We start from the raw sequence: 25,576 nt of genomic DNA on the forward strand, positions 1-25,576 counted from the left end.
ATATATAACCGCTATCAAATCCACACAAAAATCCAAGGCACTCGTTTTATTTTAGAAAAGAATAACTGTATTTCGATCGAAGAGCCTATTCCACATGAACCCCAAATCACTGATGAACTGTCATTCACGTGAAGATTGGTTTGAATAACAGAAATGCCCCGTGTATAAAAGATCAAGGAATAAAATTGCACGTAGCCACTTTGTTTATCTAAAAGAGTGTAGAATAAATTGCCTATCTAAAAGAGTGTAGAATAAATTGCCTAACAGAAAAAGCATGCTTATAAGTTGTTAAAGGGGCTTGGGGCTATTTAAGGAATGACGTTTGTGCACAATACAATGAAATGATTACCACCGGTGTAGGGAAAAGGAATTATTTTTACAGAATATGTCAACTGCAAATATGTTGACTAAACATCATTTTGTTCATAAGACGCTCTGCATTCGTGAACCTTCATGTCTGTACCGATTTAAAAAAATTGAACAATCCCACATATCCACATTCCTAAAAACAGAAGTTTTACCGTAACACAGTAATCACAATTACTCGTTACAAATTGGTATTGCATGTAGCGGGTGGACTGGGGTGGGGGTCCGACCAAATCCTAACAACTCTGTGAAATCGCGATGAATAATTTTTATACGTCCGTCCGTCCACAATTTGTTTGTGGACTCTCTACAGGTCACAATTCTTGTCCGATTTTGACGAAACTTGAAATATAGGTTTATCCCCAAAAGATCTCGGCTGCTTTCGATATTGGCATGTATCGGATCGAAACTTCATGGATTATACGAAAAATCACGTTTTTAGCTTGTGGACCCTATAGAGGTCACAATTTTTATCCGATTTTGTTGAAACTTGAAATGTAAGTTTATACCCCAAAGATCTCGGTTCCTTTCGATATTCGTGCATATCGGATTGTAACTTCCTGAATTATGGCCCCTGATTGTACAAAAAATCACGTTTTTAGCTTGTGGACCCTATAGAGGTCATAATTTTTATCCTATTTAAAAAATCGTATTATAAGGCAACACAAATAAAATAACTTGTTTCTCGGGCACCGCCCGCACGCAAAATTGGTTGCGCGTGCAGTCTATTTATTAGTCTTGATGAAAAAAAAAAAATATGTAACGCCCGCCCGCACATCGACAAGCAAGTCGTAAAAAAAATATCCCGCATGTACCTACATCCGCCATACATGTATATCTATTCAAATGTATTAAAACTGATTCAGATGAACATGCTGTCTTTTTTATCCGAACAATGGCGAAGTTTGGCAGATTTGCCTTTTTTTATTGATATCGAAAGAACCTCCATTTTGTATCACGTGATATTAATTACCTCCCCTGATAAACTAGAATTTGATTCGTGTTAAAAGTCATTGGCGACAATATTTCAATCATTCGATCGTAATCGGCTCATTATTGCCGGCTTCAGTCGGTCTTTGTTTGGAAAATCCTATTGATAAAATAATGAACCGTAGAACAGGTTAATTAATTATAGCTAAGAATACGATACGATGACGATAGTCGTCATAATGCATACCTTAGAATCTGGGTCATTATTAGCACATTTACGGTAGTTTCGATAATCCGGAAAATAATAATTGGATTACCGATTTGATGGTTTTACTGACCAGTTGTTAGTTAGATTTAAATAGTCATTAAATATAAACACCGGATAGAACACCGAATATCCTGAGAAACACACCGAATATTCTGAGAAACACACCGAATATCCCAAGAAACAGTATTTCCGGCAATCTCCAATACCGATGACACGGTGTGACATGCATTGGTTGGAATTCGGTAAATAATTATAAATAAACCGGCGATACTAGATTTAGTTTTAAATACTGTTTACCATGATTATTATTTTTGATACACCTGGTGAAAGAGGCTTAGTTTTTAAAAATATTGTTGTCTTTATGGAGGGCTATTACATAGTCGTATGGAACTTTATTTTAAACCAATTTCAATTATGTGAATTAAATATGGAAAATTATTTTCCTTTCAGTCAGTGTTCAGTCTCAGTGTTTTAGTAGACTTGATTTTGGGTTTATGTTTTAAGTATGTACAATAAAGTTGAATATAACGGAAAGCAAAAACGTAAACAAGTAATGACTTTCTCATTTAAAAAAAAAAAAAAAGAAAGACCGCCCTCCCGCCCCAACAATTTTCAGCAATAGCCAAATTTTATTTTGCACCATCAATGAGTAAAAAAAAAAAGAAACCGCCCTCCCTCCCTACAGTTTCAGCTGTCAGTTGCCCGAGAAACAAGACATTTATTTTGTGTGGCCTAATATCACCGTTGCACCCCAAGGACAACTGAGTTCAAATTTCGTTCTCAAATAGCGTAAGAATATGGTATATCAAGGTTGTGGACCCTATAGAGGTCACAATTTTTATCTGATTTTGTTGAAACTTGAAATTTAAGTTTATAACACAAAGATCTCGGTTCCTTGCGATATTTGCGCATATCGGACCGTAACTTCCTTAATTATGGCCCCTGATTTTACGAAAAATCACGTTTTAAGCTTGTGAACCCTATAGAGGTCATAATTTTTATCCGATTTAAAAAATCGTATTATTATATCACCGTTGCACCCCAAGGACGACTGAATTCGAATTTCGTGAAAATCGGCCCAAAACTGACAGACAAAATGGCCGCCCTTCGTTCTCAAATAGCGTAAAAATATGGTATATCAAGGTTGTGGACCCTATAGAGGTCACAATTTTTATCCGATTTTGTTGAAACTTGAAATGTAAGTTTATAACACAAAGATCTTGGTTCCTTTCGATATTTGCGCATATCGGACCGTAACTTCCTGAATTATGCCCCTGATTTTACGAAAAATCGCGTTTTTAGCTTGTGAACCCTATAGAGGTCATAAGTTTTATCCGATTTTGTTGAAACTTGAAATGTCAGTTTATAACCCAAAGATCTCGGTTCCTTTCGATATTAGCGCATATCAGACCGTAACTTCCTGAATTATGGCCCCTGATTGTACCCTATAGAGGTCATAATTTTTATCCAATTTAAAAAAAACGTATTATTATTACACCGTTACACCCTAAGGACAGCTGAGTTCGAATTTCGTGAAAATTGGCCCAAAACTGACAGACAAAATGGCTGCCCTTCATTTTGTTGAAACTTGAAATGTAAGTTTATAACCCAAAGATCTTGATTTTTTTCGATAATCGCGCATATTGAATTTTAATTTCCTGAATTATGGCCCTTGATTGTAGGAAAAATCACTTTCTTCTTAGCTTGTTCTCTATCCATCTCTCGAAAATGTGGGCGTATCCTGCCTAGCAGCCGCTGGTTCTTTAATTTGATTGAATTTGTAATAGTCCATCGATGCAAGTCTTACAAATGTCTAACATATTAATGAAGTAATAATGTGTTGGTATGGGCATATTTCTGTTTAAAAGAAGACAAAATGAAAATGCCCGGGTTAAAATAACAGAATTATCGCATGATATAACGGTATATACGGCCCATGATATAACAGATCAAAGAAACGCGTACGCAAATCTTCACACGTAGGCACACGTACTTCATCGAAAATAAACGATCAGAGGCATGGTTTAATTAAAACACCAAGTCACACCGTGTTTTCAACACCGAGGCAGTGCTATCGTGTCACTCGATATTCGCTCGGTGTTCACTCGGTAAATCACGGAATTCCACGATAAAAAAACATGGTAATATCGTGTTTCATCAAACCTTCACGACGAACGAACTGTATGATAACAGTTATTATTTTAATATCTACCGGTAGCTGGAATTCCCACAGATGAAGCGTGGAAGACGCACAATTCGCAAACCGAGATCATCTTCATTCGCCACGTGGCTTATTTTACTGAATCTTTTATGAATAATCAGAAAGCTTGTTTTGTTTTTTTACTGAATTATCAAAATCACCATTAAATGTGCTAATTACTAGGATTATGAACCCCCATATGGCCGATTCTCACTAAAGTATGACTTCTTCATTAACAAGTAATAATCAACCCGTTGTAATTTAGCCAAATGTAGGTTGATTATTTATTATACCATTATGGCGTATTCATTGTTTTACCTGTCGGCTAGATTAAACATTAATCGGCTAAAGCTGACAAAATACAGCCATTATGAACACTGACCCTGACTGACATTTAACAGTCGGACTTGACAATTCTCCGCGATTTTTTTTTTTATTTTAGAAATTTTTTACGGGAATGCATGTAGATTCGCAATGTAGATTCGCAGCGTAAGCTCTTGTGAGAATCCTTGCTCGAATTAGATTCGGAGATTCACATGAATTTCTAGCCCTGTCTGTCATTAGAAGAAATATAGTCCAAACAGATTCAAGTCCATTTTCAGTTTGGTAACATAAGCAGCTTTCAAGCTTTAAAAATATTATGGAAATATTTTAAAACCTAATGTGGTTAAAATCATTTTTTATTTGTTCCCCATCATCCAATCGATATTTTGGAGCATGATAACTTTAATAGGGTGCACATAAGTAGTTACTCACATCTCAAGGCAAGCCCTGTAATGAGTTATAGTATTGTAATTGATATACATGTACATAGAACTGTCCCTTGCAGAAACAGGACAATTGATTATGTAAAAATGTAAATGAAATGAAATTGTAATGTGATTTTAATTAAATTCTTAACTACCCAATATTTTGAGCAGAATTTTAGGAATTGGTGGGGTTTTCACGAATACCATTCATTTACAAATAAAAGAATTTATATCTATGACACATCCTTGAACATCTGAATATTGACTGGATGATAATTGTATACAATTTGATGTGTTTCTTGTAAGTATGGGAGGGGGGTGGATGGCCGAATGGTTAGCACGTGCGCGCTGTATCATACGGTCTGTCATTGAGTCAACTGACGTGGTTTCGAAGCCCCGGTTGTACGGGAGTAGAATCATTTGTCCAACCTCATGGGTTTTCTCTGGGTCCTCTGGTTTCCTCCCACTGCTAAAGACCCCTACGCGCAAGCTAATTATTGAAATAAAATTGAACCATGTGTTAGTCCCAAAATGACCTGGTTTGTATCCAGTGGACATTAAACCCCATTTCTCTCTCTCTCTTGTAACTTTGTCTTTGTAATTTTCAGAGCTGATGGTAAAATCAAACATTGTCGTATAAAATTAGAGGGTAGATTATTTATGATCGGTAATGCCCAGTTTGAAAGTCTGGTAGAACTTGTCTCATATTATGAGAAACATCCACTTTACAAGAAAATGAAACTACGTTATCCGGTGAATGAAGAAATAGTACAACAATTAGATATGGTATGTACCTATATATACTCTTCCAAAAAAAAGTAGGGGATATTCAGAAACAATACAAAACTTCGGAAATCCACTGCTGTTTTTATTAGAGGTAACCAGTGTATGTTAATAACCGGCCAATTGCCTACACATGAACATAAATAGTTCATATGGGCGGCTTATCTGATGGCCCCATTTCACTCGCAAAGGGATACACTGTCAAAAGGGAAAATGGACATTTTTGATTTTTGTCTTAATAATGAGCAATTGCTCCACTAATCCTCAGACATTCAGCAATTCGTTGTGGCATGCTCCTAATCAACCGTCCAATCACGATTTGAGGCAATCTGACCCACTCCTCTTGCAGTGCCACGGCCAGTTCTTGCAGTGTTGTCGGTTGACGTTGACGAACACGTCTCCTGATCATGTCCCAGACATGCTCTATAGGGGAAAGGTCAGAACTCATGGCTGGCCAAAGCATATGGACAATATATTGACGGTGGAGGTAATCATTCATGACACGAGTGCGGTGGGCATGAGCATTATCTTGAAAGATGAAACATCGACCTGCACGTTGGAGAAAAGGGCAGAACTATCGGTGCCAGGAGGTGGTCACGGTAGTACACACCAGTGACCCTTCCTTGAACAATATGCAAGTCTGTTCTGCTAGTCATGGTGATTCCTCCCCACACCATAACAGACCCACACCCAAGCTGATTGTCTGTTTGTCCTCGATTTCGCATGAAGCATGCCAATAGCACGTAGACGTTCATCATGTTGAAGACGTCTCATTGCAAATTAAGTGTAACACACTAAAGCAAAGATATGTTAAACAGTAAATCTTATGCAAGAAACGATAGGAAAACAAACATGGATAGGATAAACCAGCACACATCAGATTTCATCAACCCTGGTGCTGGTCGTAAAAGTTCTTCAGGGTTTTCCAGAGCGGTTTTCCCTTGTAAATGATGCATGATGGAGGTCCTGGCAAGGAACACGTCAAGTCACTCGGATGGTACAAAAAAAAAAATGTACACGTACACATTAACATGCACATAAAATAACCCTTGACAGTTGGAATTCAAAAAATGGGTAGATCATAGCACGGTTTTATGGGCAAAATTTCCCTCATATTAGTACATGAAATTAAGTGACTGCAGTTATCAGAAAAGATTCTACAATTCCTGTTACTTTCTATTGATTTCATGAATTATATTTGTTTGCTCTTATCCTTGACATTAAACTCAAAATGCCATCTTACCTAGATTTTTTCCATTCAGTTATCTAAAAAGAAACATCTTTGTCTTCATTAAATTTGAAAATAGAAAGAAACTGTTAGCCTTGTGGTGCATTGGGGCTAGTATCATTTAAAAACATAAATATCATAAGGAGATTGTAATAATTAGATGATTTTAATATTGTAGACATTCATTTCATATTCTTTTAACTGTTCATTTGCTCTTATACAATGTGCCTCCTGTTTTATATATATATATTGTAAGAGGGATATGTTGTTTTATTTGTATTTTGTAGGCCCCAGATGATACTGGTATTTACGGTACTCCTGATCTCTACATCAATCCTAATGACTTTACAACTAAAGTTAGTTTACCTTTTCTTTCATATTGTTTCCCTTTGCCATCTATCTTTAGTGAGAAGTCAATTCTTCTTCAAGAAAATTTAAGAAGTAGTGAGTTAAACTTAGAGTAATGTCAACGCAGAGGTCACAGTGTGAAATAGAAAATTTATTATTAGAATCAGTTCCATTTAAAATGAATGTTTACTATATAACTATCTAACAGAAACTATCTAATAGTCTGGGCCTTTATCAAGGAGGTAGCATTAATCCCAGGGTCTTAAAAACTGATATTTCCACCCTATTCATGCCATATTTTCGACAGTCACTGTTGCAAAATTAACTAACAAGTAAATAATAATCTTAGATCAGGAGAATGAGCATGACAAAACCATGTGAACTGTTTATTTATTATTGGACTGGTTGATATTAAGCAGTTTAATTTACATCAGAAGCACCAGACCTGTATTATATTTACAGGAACAGTCATCTATTATTATTCTAAATAGCAAGTATTTATCTCCTAATTTGAATATTTCATTTTATATGATATAGCTTCGTGTAAAAGCACTACATGATTATTCTGCTAATCGTACTGATGAACTCTCCTTCTGTAAAGGTGCTATAATAACAAATGTCTCAAAACAAGATGGCGGCTGGTAAGTTGAAACAGATATATTGTGAGGGGTAAAACCGGCTCATTAAGAAAGCTAGTTTGTAATGTTCGAATTCATACAAACCATTGAAGATGTATTGCTATGATAATTCAAAAGTAGATTTTCAGTCAAATTACTTTATCCTGAATGTTTGATGTTTTGACAAGAAATAGCCTAAATTGTCTCTATTTTCAAGTCCATTTTACACTTTTCAATTGTCAGTTGCTGTGAACGACATCCATATTATTGTTTAACGAAGATATGGTGGTCATTGTCTAATCCACTCGATATCTGACCCATCTGATGATCTAGAGAATTGATTATAATTGGTTTGTCATGTGAATAGATGTCTAAATGATAATTTATATAACATTTGAAGACAGAAAAAAGACCTGTAACAGGCAGTTTAGGTCTTAAATAATGCATCTTTAATATTACCTCTGCTTTACTTGCACTGGTGGTAAACGTCGAATTATTGTCATATGTAATATATTTCAGGTGGAGAGGTGACCATGCCAACAAAAGACAACACTGGTTTCCTTCTAATTATGTTGAAGAAATAGAAGAACAAACAGCTGCTATAGAATCTACACCATTAGGTTCCTTGCAACAAGGTTCAATAGATGTACAAGGTTGTCGTACAGGTAATGTACACTGTCTGCAAATAATCATCAAACATGTCATATCTTAAACGGCTTTATAACATAAAAGGCAGGTTTTTATATGCCCACATTGAAATGTGGTTGTATATTGTCGTCGCCCCCGTTCGGCAGTCCGGCATCCAGAAGCAATTGTGGACGCTCTAGGGGCTAAAGTTAATATCTGATTGAATTTAAATTTATACACAGCGTTTAAGGTCATAAAATGAGGAAGAATCCTATTGATTTTAAGCGAGTTCCGACAATTACTGCCAGAGTTATGGCCCTTGATCACTTCAAAATATCTTGTGGACGCTCTAGAGGCTAAAGTTAATATCCGATTGACTTTAAATTTATACATAGTGTTTAAGGTCATGAGACGAAGAAGCCTATTGATTTTCAGCGATTTCAGATAATTACTGCCAGAGTTATGGCCCTTGATCACTTCAAAATATCTTGTGGACGCTCTAGAGGCTAAAGTTAATATCCGATTGACTTTAAATTTATACATAGTGTTTAAGGTCGTGTACCGAAGAAGCCTATTGATTTTCAGCGATTTCAGATAATTACTGCCAGAGTTATGGCCCTTGATCACTTTAAAATATCTTGTGGACGCTCTAGAGGCCAAAGTTAATATCTGATTGCCTTTAAAATTATACACAGTGTTTAAGGTCATGAGACGAAGAAGCCCTTGATCACTTTAAAAAATCTTGTGGACACTCTAGAGGTTAAATTAATATCCGATTGACTTTAAATTTATACACAGTGTTTGAGGTCATGAGACAAAGAATCCTATTGATTTTCAACGATTTCCGATAATTACTGCCAAAATTATGACCCTTGATCACTTTGAAAAACCTTGTGGACACTCTAGAGGCTTATGTTATCATCCGATTGACATTAGATTGATTTTCAATGAATTTTGATAACTTGAATAACTAAACATTAGCATGGGGCAGAACTTTATAAAACCAAACAAATTCTAATGATTTTCTGATAATTACTTAATGAGTTGTTACTCTTAATCAGATTTTAGTAATAAATGTTTCATTACTGAAAGTAAAAATATGTGACAACTCTTGTTGACAGTCCGGACGATTTTGCTGCTGTGGGCGTATGTTTTGTAGCCTGGCAACCTATCTTTTCCAACATCAATATTGCCTGATTATTTGTCATAAAACAGTATTCCTGATATATTTACAGAAGTTTTACCAGCACGTGCTGGCAGGCCTTTTGCTTTCCGTATACTTTCTCGAAGTCAAGCCCATCCCCTTGAAGTTTCTTGTGATACAGAAGCTGATATGTTGGACTGGATAGAAAGAATTAATGAATGTTCATCTAGTGCTGTTTTAAGGGTGAGGTTATAATTATGTTTTATACCATCTTTATATCAAATTTCTCTTTTATTTTGTCCATGTATCATTGTTAGTAGAGAAGGATGAAAGGTTTGGCAGGGAAAATCGTCTAGCCATTAGGATGAGGTGACAAACTGAGGATCCGCCGACTTGTTAGTGGACACAGAAAAGACCCTTTAACAGTTGAAATATGAGGAGTAGGCGGAAATGCATGGCATATGCCTGTTTTCATTTACACTGTTGATGCAGACATGGAGAACATGAATGATTCTATTTCATTCATTCAGGGATACAAAACAGCAGTTTTTTTAATTAATGTCATGATTATTCAGTTCTAGACATTGACAGAGCATATGTAATGAATATTTGGATTTGAAAGAGTTTAAATGGAATTTAACATCCACTCGACACAAACCAGGTCATCTCAGGAGTAAAATATTTTATATTTTTAATTCAATAATTAGCTTGCAATTACATTTAGCTTTTTATAGTCCCACATGGAAATGTGGACGTATATTGCCGTCGTCCCCGTCCGTCCCTCAGTCCATCCGTCCGTCCATTCCTCAATTTCTTGTGAACACTCTAACACCCAAAGATATCATTCGATTGTTATAGAATTGATATATGTTGTTTACATTACGTCTAGAGGTATGGCCCTTGTTTCACTTTGTTGAACCTTGTGAATGCTTTAACTCCAAAAGTTATCATCCAATCTATATGAAATGTATTATGCATCATTTAGATTAATGAAACCACGAATCCTATTGAATTTTAGCAATTTACAATAATTACTTCTAGAGTTATGGCCCTTGTTTCACTTTGTTCAACCTTGTTAATGCTCGATTGATGAAAGTTATCATCTAATATGTATGAAATTATATGCACCATATAAATTTGTGAAATGGAGGTCTTTTGAATTTCAGCAATTTCCATCAACTATTTCTAGAGTTATGGCCCTTGTTTTACTTTGTGAACCTTCTGAACGTTCGAATGACAAAACTTATCATCCGATCTGTATGAAATTTATATGCATTATTTAAATTAGTAAAACGAAAAAGCCTGTCAAATTTCAAAATTTTCTGTAAATTAATTCCAGAGTTAAGGCCCTTGTTTCAGTTTATAGAACCTTGGGAACCCTCAAATGACAAAAATTATAATCTGATCTGTATGATATTGTCTTGTAAATGCCCCCAATTACCTACAAAAGAATAAATATGCCACAACCCTTGTCGACCGCTCAGACGATTTAGCTGCTCTGGATGTATGTTTCGTTGCCTGGCAACCAATCTTGCAACCGACCAATCTTTAAGAATTTGGAGGAAATCCTGACTACCCAGAGAAAAACTTCAAAGTCAGATGGACAACCCTACTCCTGGTCACATACAAACCCAACAGGCCTTATGATCTATAACAGGGCTTTCACTACCGGTCATTTTTGATAACGCACGAAAATTTTGCAAAGTAAATTCATATTTCATGGGGTTTTTTCATGGTAGGGTGTTGTGAATTCACATGTCTATACCACTTTGTCAGCATGGGGTACACAAAAAATTATATATTGGACTTAAAAATGAAATATTAGTAAGGCTTATGATAATTATTTATTAATTAAATATTCCTGTTTGGCTACTTAAATAATCGAATAGCTGAATTGGCCGTAGAAAAACCATTCCAGTAGCTGACACGTTATTACCACGTGCTCTATAGAAAACACACTGAATGAAGATAAATATATATCTATCGACGGCATATATCACACATTTATTGGTTTTAGACCATCTCTTACGGCACTACGAAACCGCAAAATTGTGACGTAAATCCTAATAATGAATAACTAAATAACTAACAGATAACTAACTTAACAGATAGCGACACTAGCCCACCCTAGAATATTGCAGTGTATAAAAGTTACCATACATGTATATACACAACATTTTGTAACACATGGAATTATCAATATTGCTACACAGTAGCACTGGAATACGTAATTTTCTTAATTTTTCAGTAAGCAAGTTAACTAATCTCATAGATTTTATTTCTACAATTCCCACAAGGCCTTAATACCGCTATAAAAAAATTATAATAAAATTTTTTTCCCAACACATGTTATTGAGAATTTATGTAATTTCTATGTTGTTTTTATTTAATATGACAGTTGGTTGGATTTGAAGGACAGTACTTCATATCAAATCTATTGCCCTTTTTTCTAAGATCATAATAATCTCGTTTAAATCGTGCGTGACTGTAATAGCGGTAAACAGCTTTTCTCTAGAAAATTCTTATGACACGTGGACAATACGTGATTAACTAAGAATAGCATGCTTCACGCCATTGATAAGATTCCCAAACATCAATTAACTTTTATTGTTCTACTACCAGACACTCATCATTAATTATCAACACAACACTCGGTATACAACTCTACAACACCAATCACAAGATTATTTGGCTTATTCTGTGCATTATTCTGTACTGGCCGTACAATTTTATACTTACATAGTGGACGTCGATCGTAGCCATGTTTGAAATTTTTGAAAATTGGGTTTTGGAAAAATGGCTGTTTTTTCCTGGAGTGCAAAATGACCGATGGGTCACATCTAGTTACGGTCATTTTCCATAGCCCTCGGTCACGACCGGCATATACAGCTGGCGTGGAACCCATGATCTATAACCACTCGGCCAACTAGCTATTTTATTTTGAATTTCAATGATGTGTTATTTGTAAATTTTAGACGAGTGAACAGAGGTTGTTAGAGAGAACTAAAAGAATAGCTCGTGAATTCTCAGATTTAGTTGTATATTGTAGAGCTGTTCCATTTGTACCTGAAGGTAAATATAGATTACACAATCAGTATTTAATCAACTATCTTTCAATGATTAAAGTAACAACAGAATATATAACGCATTCAATTCTGTGAAGTTTATTAAAGCTATAACCAGAACATATTGTTAACTTGTTGATTATTTCAATGGACATAATTTCAGTGTTGTACTAAAGTAAACCTTATTAAATTTACAGACATACCAGGATCATATTATGAAATGTCATCTTTTCCTGAAACCAAGGTTGATAAATGGGTGAACAAAGCCAAGGCGAAATTTTTCCTCATATATCCTTTAATATCTGTTATTTCACATGTGTATTCATTTATTTCATGTGTTAGAATTTTTTCAATACTACTGTCCTTTCACAATTCTTACTTTGTAGCTAGGCCTTAGGAGTAACCCTACTGTCAAATAAACCATGTAAACACTGTAAATGTAAGAGTATTTCAGAATTATTTTCCAAACTTGCCTGGATTGTTATTTGATCATTTAAGTTATTCCCCTTTATATTATGCCTAGAATGTTGTCACTGCGCCAGTTGCATTAGTATAAAGATTTTATGTTTCATTTGTGGACTGCTCAGCTTATCTCCTGTGTGCATATTCCATTGTGTGGCAACCTATCTTTAGACTGGTATTGTCAAGTGGAACAGCCACTAGCAAAGGTCCTATTGTTTTCTCAACAACTAAGCACCCAATCTTAAAGTATACTTTATTTGATATTACTTACCAGGCTTCTACAGAAAAATCCTGAATAAAGCCCTCCACCTTTGATTTTATTCTATGGATTACCTTAACATTTTTACGTATCATAGACGTCAGTTAAGTCGTGTTTATCCTAAAGGACAGAGAGTAGACTCTTCTAACTATGATCCCGTACCTATATGGAATTGTGGTTCACAGATATTAGCTTTGAACTACCAGACTCCTGATCAACCCATGCAGATTAACCATGGACGCTTCAGACAAAATGGAGGGTAGGTAACTAGTAGGTTATAAAGTATTAACAAACCTAAAACTAAAAGCAAAAATGTGGAGATGTAAAACTTCTGTTTTATCAGTCAGATCTTGAATGTACTGGTATTCTCTCGGCTGTGCTGGTTTGTACAAACCTTAAAAGTATAAACATTGACAGAGGTCTGCAGGCATAAACAGATGACAAACTTGTTGAGATATAAATTGTAACATATGAATGTATCTTTACTATATTGATGAACTAGAAAGAACAGTAAAGTGACCCATTTAATGATTTATTGATTTGTATGGTTGTTTCTTTTAAGTTGTGGCTATGTTTTACAACCAGAAATGATGCGCAATGAAGCATTCAATCCTTTTGAGAAGAAATTTCTAAGTCAACTTAATGTAGAACCCTTGTCAGTAACTATAACTGTAAGTAGTTTAAATTCTGTAGAATGTGATAAAATGGGTACTTACAGATATAAATAGCTCTACTTATTGCAGTGTTCAACGATCCAGTGATTAATAAACAAGAAACTCTCTTCAGGATTTTTGTGGAAATCATTGTAACCGGGTCATAGATTTTTTTAAGAATTATTCAGATTTGTAACTTATCCTACGCCTTAAATACAGCAGGTTGAAAGACATTTCTTTGGACTTGGTGGACACAGTACATCAAAAGGAAAAAAATGATTAAAATGACAATTACATATTTTACCAAGCAACAAGCAATTGTAATATTAGTAAATTTTAAATTATGCCCAGGTTTTCTGAGCAGCTGAGAATTAGATTTTTATACGCCCACATTGAAATGTGGTCGTATATTGTCGTCGCCCCCGTCCAGCCGGCCGGCGTCCACAATTGGGCTTGTGGACGCTCCAGAGGCTAAAGTTAATATCCGATTGACTTTAAATTTATACACTGTGTTTAAGGTCAGGAGATGAAGAATCCTATTGATATTTGGTGATTCCGGATAATTACTGCCAGAGTTATGGCCCTTGATCACTTCAAAAAATCTTGTGGACCCTCCAGAGGCTAAAGTTAATATCCAATTGACTTTAAGGTCATGTGACGAAGACGCCTATTGATTTTCAACGATTTCCAATAATTACTGCCAGAGTTATGACCCTTGATCACTTTGAAAAATCTTGTGGACACTATAGAGGCTAAAGTTAATATCCGATTGACTTTAAATTTATACAAAATGTTTAAGGTCCTGAGATGAAGAAGCCTATTGATTTTCAGCAATTTCCAATAATTACTGCCAGAGTTAAGGCCCTTGATCACTTCAAAATATTTTGTGGATGCTCTAGAGGCTAAACATAATATCCGATTGACTTTAAATTTATACACAGTGTTTAAGGGCATGAGACGAAGAATTCTATTGATTTTTCAGCAATTTCCGATAATTACTGCCAGAGTTATGGCCCTTGATCACTTTTAAAAATCTTGTGGACGTTCTAGAGGCTAAAGTTAATATCCCAATTGACTTTAAATTTATACACAGTGTTTAAGGTCATGAGTCGAAGAAGTCTAGTGATTTTCAATGATATTCGATAATTAGGGCCAGAGTTATGGCCTATGAACCGAGAACTAAGCGGTTAAAATTTCCGCCTAGCCTCGATCATCATTACTAAAGTCAGTACGACAAACAGCATAGTCTTGTGAAGGAAAGTTATGCAGTAAATCGGCTCATAATCCACTAACAATTGAAGGCTAGCATAACCATCTAGAGTTGATTATGGACTGGATAGGTTAATTAATGTCTAATTAATAATTTAGATAACATTTCAGGCCTAAAGAAAGACCTGTAATAGACAGATTTAGCTCTTGCATAATGTATGTTTAATAAGTTGTTACTCTTAATCATATTTTAGTGTATTATAAATAAAAATAAGTAAAAATATGCGACAACTCTTGTTGACTGCCTGGATGATTTAGCTGCTGTGGACATATGTTTCGTTGCCTGGCAACCTATCTTTTATTTTATCCAGTAGAATATTTATACTATTTTATATTAACATTGTTTTGTGTGTAACAGATAATAGGAGCTCGACATCTAGTAAAAGCGGGGCGGGGTATAGCCAGTCCTTTTATAGAAATAGAAGTCACCGGCATAGAATGTGATACTCAGAAGTTTAAAACCGGTACAAAAGGTAAGAGCAATAACTCTGATTCTAATTGAGGTAGAATCTTCAAATTGGTTTAGATGTTCATTAGTTGAATGTCTTGACTGAATTTGATGATGAACATTTTCTGGAGAGATATTTGATTTGATTGGTCAAGACTTTAAAACATGATAACCTTAATTCTTATTGAGTGTGAGTGATAAAACTTGCACTTGCCGTATACTTTCATTACATCCATACGTTGACTAAGTTCTGTGATGAGCATTTTCTGCTCAGGTTAAGCAGAGTGATAAACAATTTGATTGTCCATGCTTCATAAAAAGATAAATGCACAAGTAATTAATAAGTGTCAACTATTTATTTTGGGAAAATTTCAACAAATGGGCACAGAAAGGGTTAAAGTAGTGTATTTCTTATGAAAAGTGCAAGTACATATTAAATATTTTGTATACTTACTGATAAAAATGTATTATTTTTGTAGTTGATAATGGCCTTAATCCTGTATGGAATGAGTGTTGTGTATTAGATATTATGTGTCCAGAGTTAGCTATTATAAGATTTGTAGTACAGGATGAAGATATTTTTGGTGATCCAAATTTTCTGGGTCAAGCTGTTTATCCTCTTGCCCGTATTAGACCAGGTAGAGTAACCTCATCATACTAATTTGGTCAGTAGATTAGTTTGACTTTGAATATATAGTACAGCTTTCCTAGCACAGCAAGTACCACTCTAATTATTCACTTGCCTGACTACTAAGTTGCCGATACAAATGTTTGCTTTGATTTGTCGATGCTTTGGGACATATAATATCCTTGATTCTAATTGAATGAGACTGATGGAAATGTTTGTTTAGTTTAATTAAATCGCTACAATGATTTCAAGATGCATTATGTAAGATTTAGATAAAGAGCTGACCGTTCTTACTATAAAAGTGCAAAAATAGATAATGAAAAATGAATATATTGAAAATTTCAGTCAGATTACTTTATTCTGTGCGAAGTTATGAGTGTTTAAAGTTTTGACAAAAATGTGGAGTAGATTGTTTATTAAGTTTAACTCTTTGATTATCTATTTTATCGTTAAACTTTTAAATGGCCACATTGTTCTAATCTACTTAAAATCGAGGCCATTCGTTGGCCAAGTGAGTTGATTATGGGCTTGTCATGTTAATAAATGTTTAAATAATAATTCACATAACATTTGAAGCTAGAAATAGATGTAACTTTTACATAATGCATCTTTAAGTAAGCTTAATAAATACTCTGGTTAAAATACATTGTGATAAGTAATTTGATTGTTCAATGCTTCATAAAATAAATTAATTTTCAAAGCTTATCTCATAAACTATTCAAGATATCTTTATGAAACTTTGTACACAAACCAACTTATTCTCAGTTTTCAGTCTTTTGATACTTTGACAGACGATGGTGGTAATTTGTGATATAAACTCAATTGATGTCCATTATAGTATAACTAGGTAGCATAATTGGGATGGCTGAAACTATTTACCATACTTCTTATAACATTTACACTATTATAGTCTGATTAAAACACAATCCTATTTCATTTCGTTTTTTTATATTCAAAATTTCGTTTTACTTGTCTTTACTACACTAGGATCTGGAAGAGTTATTATATAACCCGTATTCTGGATGATGTGAGGGATTAGCCAATAAAACTGTCTGTCAAAAGCCAATCGTATGACCTCTGATGTGACCTTCCACTACAACTAGTCCGATCTTTATGTAATAGAGTCCATCGAAAGCATAAAAAAAAAAGAAATATAGATCTGTATTTTAATCAGATAATTACTATTAGTATTTGGTTGTTGATTACCAATAACACAGATACTGTCTACCCCACCCCCACCCCCACCTTCCAAAGCATACCTTTGAATATCAGTGGTGGAAATCAATATTTAAACATTCATTATGCAAGAGCAAAATCTGATTATTGCAAGTCTTAATTTAGGCTTCAGATGTTATAGAAATTATAAATTAGATCTTTATTTAAACAACAAGCCCAAAATCAACTCTGTAGACCCACGGATGGCTCGGCTACAGCTCGGATTTAAATAGGATTTCACTTATCAATTAATTCAAATATGACGCATCCAGATGAGAATACGTCAGTTAGATCGAGGCTAAATTATAGAGTGTACTTAGCGAGGCTGCTGTAGAGCGTTTCCGCATGCCATTGAAAACTTTACTTGATAATCGAGATATGTAGGTGGAGTTAACGCCTGTCAATCAAACGATCAGCCACGGTGAAGGCACATTTCACTACCATTTCTAGTCAAATATTACAACGATGATAACTATGTTCAGGATAAAGTAATTTGACTGAAATTTTCTAAATATTCTTCTTTCATCATCTACTTTTGAACTGTTATAGCAAGAATGGCCAATTCTCTGTAAAAATCTCCCATAATGTATCTTTAATAGTAAGATTATTTTGCAGGTTATAGAAGTGTACCACTATTTAATGGTTATAATGAAGAATTAGAATTGGCTGCCTTACTTATAAATATTGATATGAGAAATCCAGAGGTAAGGACAGCTGTTTCACACACAGATTTAAAATGAGGAGAAATGTAGATCTGGGGGTGATATTAGATTAACTTTAATCCCAATTGTCACCATTGCTGTAGTATTTACCATTAAATACACTTTTGATATGTTCTCTATCACTGCTTCGGTTTCTGTGTTTAGATTTTTTGAAACAGTAGACTGAAATACAATAAAGTGTAGAATTTAAAGAAGCTTAAAATGATGTATACATTTATGGCAACAGATGTCTTTTCCTTAAGGTACATTCAGATACGCGTAGCATGGAAAAGTGACGTCCTGGGCCCTGTTTCACAAAAACCTATATCTCCTTAAAATTGTCTTAAATTAAAATTTCATCCTAACTTAAGATAGATGAGTTTCACAAAACGATTTTAAGCATTTTAAAATAATATTTTAAGTTAAAATTTAATCTAACTTAAAATAGTAGCGTTTCACAAAACTATTTTAGGGACAATTTTAACTAAAATCAATTTTAACTTAGGAAAGCTGTCACCTTCTCCTAACTTAAAATCACAACATTAAGTTTAACAAACAATGGATTAGGGCTACATTGTTAGATCTATTACAACATATAGATATAGTTGGAATAATGATAATATTGTGAACGGCCTGGGTCAAATAATTTTAACATAGCATCCTTCATAAAAACAATTTTCATTCAATTTCTTTTCATAGCATTGAAAATACAGCTACGGTCCACCCTTTTATTTTATTGTAAGGCAATTTAAGCATTTGGATGACGCCCCATATTAGAACTCTTGAGAAAAAAACCCACTCAAAACCCCAGTAAACTAAACACTAAAAGAAAACCATTTATTTATATCCAATGTCATGGAAAGAAGAGCTCACTTATCTGTAAGGTAAATATCTTCTTGTACAATCGTTTAACATGGTCTATAATACTAGACATACCATATGTAGTATTTACTCATGTTTTGGGGGTTATGATGATTTGTAAAAAGATGATCAATAATCTCAAATATGTTTATTGAAAAATGTTATAGGCCTATTTGAAATTAAATTTTAATATCATAAATTTATTATTATTTCTTAATGAAGTCTTAAGAGAAATTTTAGTAGCCAAAGCTATTTGATCTTGGGGGAAAAAAATCATTTTTATTGAGTAAGATAGATAGGCACTGGCATTTTCAAAATATCATTGAAAGAGTCTTTGGGATGACATTTCAAATCTAGGCATCGGAACATTGGCTTTTTGGTGTATTAGTTTCAAAGTTGATAAATACTTTTAAAATACGGCAAAGATTTACAACCTAGATTATTCGTTTGAGTCACAAATATCATGATATGTTTGTGACAATTCTCAATAGTTTCTCTTATCCAAAATACCATAAAACTACGAAATGCAAGCAATTTAGTTTATTGATACACATTATTTCCATTGACACCTGTGAGTAAATCAAATGCCAATTAAGGTCGTGAATCAAATGCTAAGTTCAAGGCCAATCCACTGATGCATTTCAAAACAAATAATCTGCAATAAACTCATTTATTTCATCTCTTTACAACTGTCTAACCATGGGCAAACATTGCTACAACGTATGAAACTCTCTCCATTGATATTGTAACCCTTAATTCAGTCTGTCAACAGTTTTCAGTTTTGAGGCGTATTTGCTTTCACCGTAAGCAATTTTAACTAAAATCTATTAAAATCACATTTTAAGTTACAATCGATCTTCGTTAAACACATAAAATTCAAACTTTCATTTTGATTTTAGTTAAAATCTATTTAAGTGATTTTAGCTTAAGTTTTTGTGAAACAGGGCCCTGGTTATAAATTTAAAAATTTGCTTTAATACTTGAAAACAAAAAAGAGGATGCTTTGCAGGCAAAATTGTCCATTCGATTCTTGTTGTACTTGTAAGTCAGGAAGAGGAGACATAAATGATGCTGTATGTTAGCCTGAAAATGACATCAAACTCTAATCCATTTCAACTTTTTTGTTTCTACTAATATTTGTCATATTTATATAGGAGGAAGATGGTGATGTCTATGCATCTATACAGGAATTAAGAGATAGAACTGAAATGTTGAATGCACAAATTGAGGCTTTAGAAGTTTCAGAAGGTGCTTCTAATGTTACTGATATGAAGTCACAGTTAGCAGAAACAGAAGAGAGATTATTGGCTAAACATGAGGAAAGACGACAGAAGAAGTAAGTGGCACAATAACTTTATATTTTGTTGTACTGGACTCAGGTGTATAAGAAATTCCATTAACAAGACATGCTATTCAGTCCATTAGTTTCATAATGGCCTTACTTTTCCCTGTCAAGACGAGCTTCCCCCTGCTTTTCCTACTTATTTTGCTAAAAATTGTTTTTTTGGTTGCAAGAAGGGGAGTGGGTTGGATTGGAGGGGGGCTGGGTGCCTGAAAGGTCTGATACGTAGGCTTTAGATCATAAGGTCTGTCATTGAGTCAATTGCCATAACACGGAGTAGGGTTGCCTGTCCAACCTTGTTGGTTTTCTCCTGGTCCTCCGGTTTTACTCCCACTACTAAAGACACCTACAAACAGGTGCCTTGTTGAAATAAATTGAACCATGTTAGTCCCGAAATGACCTTATTTGTGTTGAATGGACGTTAAACCCCATTTCTCTCTCTTTCTCTCTGTTTTTGGATTAGTGGAACGAGCCATAATAACAAAGTAGCGTCAAGTATTTTGAAAAAAATCAAGCCTAATGTATGAGATATTAAACTGGGCCTAAATAAGAAATAATTACATAGACATCATCAAGGTAGATTTATCTTTCATTTGTCATACAAAGACACCTTCGATTGTCTTCCATATGTCATCCATAAATTTGTTTTTCATGTGTTGGATTATGATATTGACATTTTGTTTCAGGGTTGCAACAAGACATCAAAAAGTGTACAGACGTCAGTCTAACATTTAAACTTTCTATATTTGTAACACACATGTGGTATGGCATTAATGTGTTATCAGCATTTAAAACAAGTCAATCTTTCTTCTCTTTATGTTTAATGAATGAATCATTATTCTCACTGGTTGTTTTATGTCACAATCTTTTGTGTTAATGATATTGGTTAATGTGTAATAATTCTAATTATCTTTTATAAGAAATATTTGTTCAACCATAAGTGTTGTGTTCATAAAGGCTTTTGAAGTGGTCATAATACATTGCTATGAAACTGCATAAAAGTTTAACTTGGCATATGGTTATTGTGTCTGGTCTTATTTTCTATTATAAAAAATGCTGGCAATTTTTGCATGAATTGCACTAATAATATATTAAATGCTTCAAAGTATTTTGAAATTTTACTGTGATTCAGGATTCGGTGACATTGTTTGTGAAAATGTCTGTCTATATTTTTAAAATGTTAAGCATTTGTCGAGACAAAACCTACATGTAAACTTTCTCTATCAATATGAATAATGATAGTGAAGTGCAATCATTATTCATATTGATAGTGATCTTATTGTGACCAAATAATATGTAATTGATCATGAAAGAAAAATATACAATATCATTACCTATATAGTCCCTCCATGGCTGTTTAACTTTTTATACACCCACATTTCTATTGTCATCCCCCCCCCCCCCCCAGTCCATCCATCTGTCTGTCGTCCACAATTGCCGGTGGATGCTCTCCAAGTCATCATTAACTTTTGAGACAACTTTTCATGAGACAAAGAAGTCTATGGATATTCAACAATTTCCAGTAATCAATTGATCAATTTGAAAAAAATCTTCATGTTCGTGAGTCAAAAGAATTGTTTTCAATTTGAACAATATATATATTGTGTTTTCATTCAAAGCATATTTGACAAAATAAGACAATAATTCCTTTATACTCTGGCCATCCACATCAGACCACCAAATGATAATAACATGTTTTGATTGTCAGTATGTCGAATAACTGATCTCTACTTGATGTCTGATTTTTACAGATCGGATTTAGTCAATGTAATTTTACTTGATCATCCACACACCACCACCACAAAAAAATGGCAATTAAACAGCCCTGGACCCCATTCTCTACCACAATTTACATGTTTGTACAATACATGACCAATTTAATATCAATATTATGAAACTAATGAAAAAATATTTTTTAATTGTTCAATATTGTTGTAAGTAAATGTATATTTTAATATATTCAATTGTTAATGACTATATCGTTTAGAGGTATTTCTGTGTACTCCACTCCACCACTAAAAGCCAAACTCGTGGAATTTTTAGTTCTTCAGGTTCCTGATATAATCCTTGCTGTAAGTGATGTTTGTTTTTTCTTTAAAATTTCAAAACATAAAAATTGAAAGAAAAGCAACCAAATGATTTTTGTTTTTAAATACTTAGAATATTTTACCAAGCAAGGGTGGTACAAATTTCATAATTCTTCCTGAAGAATTAAAAAAAAAATTTTTTGACCCATTGATGGACACCTGGTACCACTTTGATTATGGTATTGCTCTGATATATGGCAAATCAATCTACTGTCGTACATTGATTTTGTTAAATTCATCTATTAGTCTTTGTATTTGGACTTTTGGTTTGGATCATTTGGTTGATAGTTTGTTCAATATTTACTTTAATTATTTTCATCTAAAAAACGATGAAATCTATTAAGGTCACAACGCAATGAAGGCAAACAAACTGTTTTCTTAACTAAAATAAAGCCCAAAATGACCTTTCTAGTGTAATTTAGATAATGAAAACAAAAAATGTAGATTGTATACCATCTTGGCCTTGATGTTCATAGCTCAGACGTCGTCCGATGATTATAAGAAGATGAAGATGGTGGTAGAATATCAATAGAAAATTATGTGTACTTGACTGTGTAACTTTTTATTATGTATGGTCTGAAAGTCTAAATACATACACACAACAAAACTGAAATGGCAACACTAAATTCTAATCTGAAGTGCTGTGGTTCTTGCAGATAAGGCAAGTGGTATTGGTTGTTCCAGGAAAAGTAAACATACTTTGCTCTATGGATAATACTGTCAATTGTGGAGTCAGTAGCCCTACAAATACGTATGTGTAATTGTGTCTAAATATTTAAACCTATCCTGGCTTGGTTACATGTAATAGATCTTGATTTATACAACGGAGTCGAGATCTGATCAGATCTGATATACTATAGACCTTGTAAAACAAACATAATGGTAATTTGAATATGTATTTAAGTTAATTTGAGTTAAAACAATATGTTATGATAGTGATTAAAATACCATGTTGATTCAAAAGAAAGTATGTATTTATAGTGGCTTATTTTTACATTGTTGTTTTATAGATAATATTATAAGTATTAGAGTATTGTGATATAAGTTGTGTATATATTATATTTGTATAAAAATATAAAAAGAAAATTATTCAATTGATGTTTAATGTAATTATATGTACTGTATACTTTAACAAGGTATTTTTGGTTATATAGACTATCTACGTATATATCATATAGGTATTTTTTCGTTTGCAAATATAATAAGCTGAAACATTTTCCTCCTATCTTTCACAGGGCTAATGTGCTAACCTCCCATGCATGTGCTTTTAAAATGCAACATAATAATTATGTCGTAGAATGTAACAGTGCCATTTTATATGCTTGAGTAATTGGTCATTTAAAAAAAATATATATTACCATTGAAAACATGAAAGAGTGCATAATACTTGTATGCATATTACATTTATCGGTTAACTACCGAAGCAAGATTACATAACACTTTAAGCTATATTAATACCGTAAAAATATGGAAAAAAAATTTCTCGAAGAACAAGATACGTTAACTATGATTTGGAATTTTCATCAATAAATTTCACTTTGCCAAAACAGAAATATGTTCACATTTCCAGCTAACCTGAAAATAAGATTTATATATTATCTTCCTTTCACCCAAACATTTTAAAACGTATCCGTTTTTTTTTTCAAGCATTAAACATATACAATTTGTTCAGAAAGAAACAATATTTATTATGTATTTCTGGTCAATATTACTCGATATTTTAGTTGTATAGACACAGCTTTTTTGGCTAAGCATTAATACCACCCTCCTTTATACCAGTGACATATATATAGTGTTATACCAAAGATCAAATACAATCAAGTAGAATCTATTATTTAGACATTGATATATGATATTTCCTCATCAACCAGTGCAAGCTTACCTAAATCAATGTTATAACTGTGAATGTTTTAGTACAGTCATGTGCAGAATATATTGTATGCCATTGCTTTAAGAATAGTTGAAACCAAGACACCTGAAACTAAATAGTGACTAGTATACATGTCTGTCTTTGTTTGTTCTGTCTTCATTAGCCTTTATGGTGCAGAAAAGTAGGACGTTAAACCCCATTTCATTTCATTTCTTTGTTATGTGAACTCCGCAAATGAGAAGTAGTGTCTCATATTCTAAGTAGAGCGATAGTTTGGAACTGAATTTCAGATGTAAAGATTGTAGCACTTAGAATTCTGTGGAACTGGTTAACAGATGAGTCTCGGATATCCATAGCAACTGTGTGGTGACACCACTTTTCAATTTGTGCGTATATATTTTAGTTTCATTTGCTTTTGGTTAACGAATATCTACAAATATGTTTATTATAAATAGCCTATTGACTAAGTGGTGTAAAATGTATTTTAGAAAGTGATGAAGAAATTAATGTATGAAAGTCCTAATATATGTTAGAAATAATCATGTGTGTAATGCTGCCTTATGTATTTACATCAGTTGTGAATCGTGATACAGATTTCTTCTTCATTAAATGATTAATATAAAGATTATGAATTGAGTATTATTTTGGCTAAACCTATATCTGAACAATATTTAACATTGTTAACATAAAGTTATATTTATAGTACTATAGTAAATTGTAATTAACATGGAAGGAACATACTTGTATGTCTTTTAACAATAAATTTATCTATCAATATTATATCTGTAGATTTTATTCCGCCTTCACCAGTTGTGGCTGTTTTCTAGAAAAAATGGATAGAAGATTCCAATTTCAATATTGAACTGGTACATCAATATAAGCTGTAATTGTGGTCGTCTGCCCATCCATCCATTCGTCGGTCACTTTTGTCCATGGTCCAAAATTGCTAGTTGATGCTCTAAAGGCTGAAGTTAAAATACAATTGACTTTTGGTGTATGTTTCGTTGCCTGGCTTTCTATCTTTTAGCTGATTAGCCCAAAGGATGTGAGTTATTATTTCTGCTGCAGTTTCTCCATCCACCTGAGGTAAATATTTGGTCATTTCGAATTTCTACTCTTCAACCACTTGATGGATTTCATCAAAACTGTGCCAAATAATCAAAATTCATATGGGCATATATAATTTTGACATCCAGACAATAATTTGAGTGCCTATATATATGTCTATGGTGGCCCACGGTCGCAACAGCGTTTTTGGGGTTATTTTTTGTATTTCATTTAAAATCATAATAAATAAAAGTAAAAAAAAAGAAAAATTTTTTTTTTCTTTTGTTTTACAAAATAAAAAAAAAATCTTTTTAAAATTTAAGAAAAAAAAAATCTTTTTAAATTAAAAAGAAAAAAAAAATCTTTTTAAATTAAAAAGAAAAAAAAATCTTTTTAAATTAAAAAGAAA

The 25,576-nt window shown here is 33.4% G+C and overlaps 1 protein-coding gene across 1 annotated transcript in view; it reads left to right on the forward strand.

Annotated features, from left to right (window-relative positions):
- LOC126815318 (1-phosphatidylinositol 4,5-bisphosphate phosphodiesterase gamma-1) overlaps window positions 1–24,900 on the forward strand; it is a 68,468-nt gene extending 43,568 nt beyond the window's left edge. The window contains exons 21-34 of the mRNA XM_050540889.2: window positions 5,122–5,299; window positions 6,812–6,880; window positions 7,410–7,513; window positions 8,009–8,154; window positions 9,352–9,503; window positions 12,236–12,332; window positions 12,523–12,613; window positions 13,135–13,305; window positions 13,609–13,717; window positions 15,327–15,441; window positions 15,896–16,054; window positions 17,875–17,963; window positions 19,976–20,157; window positions 20,850–24,900. Of these exons, the coding sequence (XP_050396846.1) occupies window positions 5,122–5,299; window positions 6,812–6,880; window positions 7,410–7,513; window positions 8,009–8,154; window positions 9,352–9,503; window positions 12,236–12,332; window positions 12,523–12,613; window positions 13,135–13,305; window positions 13,609–13,717; window positions 15,327–15,441; window positions 15,896–16,054; window positions 17,875–17,963; window positions 19,976–20,157; window positions 20,850–20,898 (1,711 nt within the window). The 3' untranslated portion in view covers window positions 20,899–24,900. The remainder of the gene's footprint in view (window positions 1–5,121; window positions 5,300–6,811; window positions 6,881–7,409; window positions 7,514–8,008; window positions 8,155–9,351; window positions 9,504–12,235; window positions 12,333–12,522; window positions 12,614–13,134; window positions 13,306–13,608; window positions 13,718–15,326; window positions 15,442–15,895; window positions 16,055–17,874; window positions 17,964–19,975; window positions 20,158–20,849) is intronic.
- The last annotated feature ends 676 nt before the right edge of the window (window positions 24,901–25,576 follow it).

Source organism: Patella vulgata, chromosome 3, assembly GCF_932274485.2.
Source record: "Patella vulgata chromosome 3, xgPatVulg1.2, whole genome shotgun sequence".
Classification (NCBI taxonomy): domain Eukaryota; kingdom Metazoa; phylum Mollusca; class Gastropoda; family Patellidae; genus Patella; species Patella vulgata.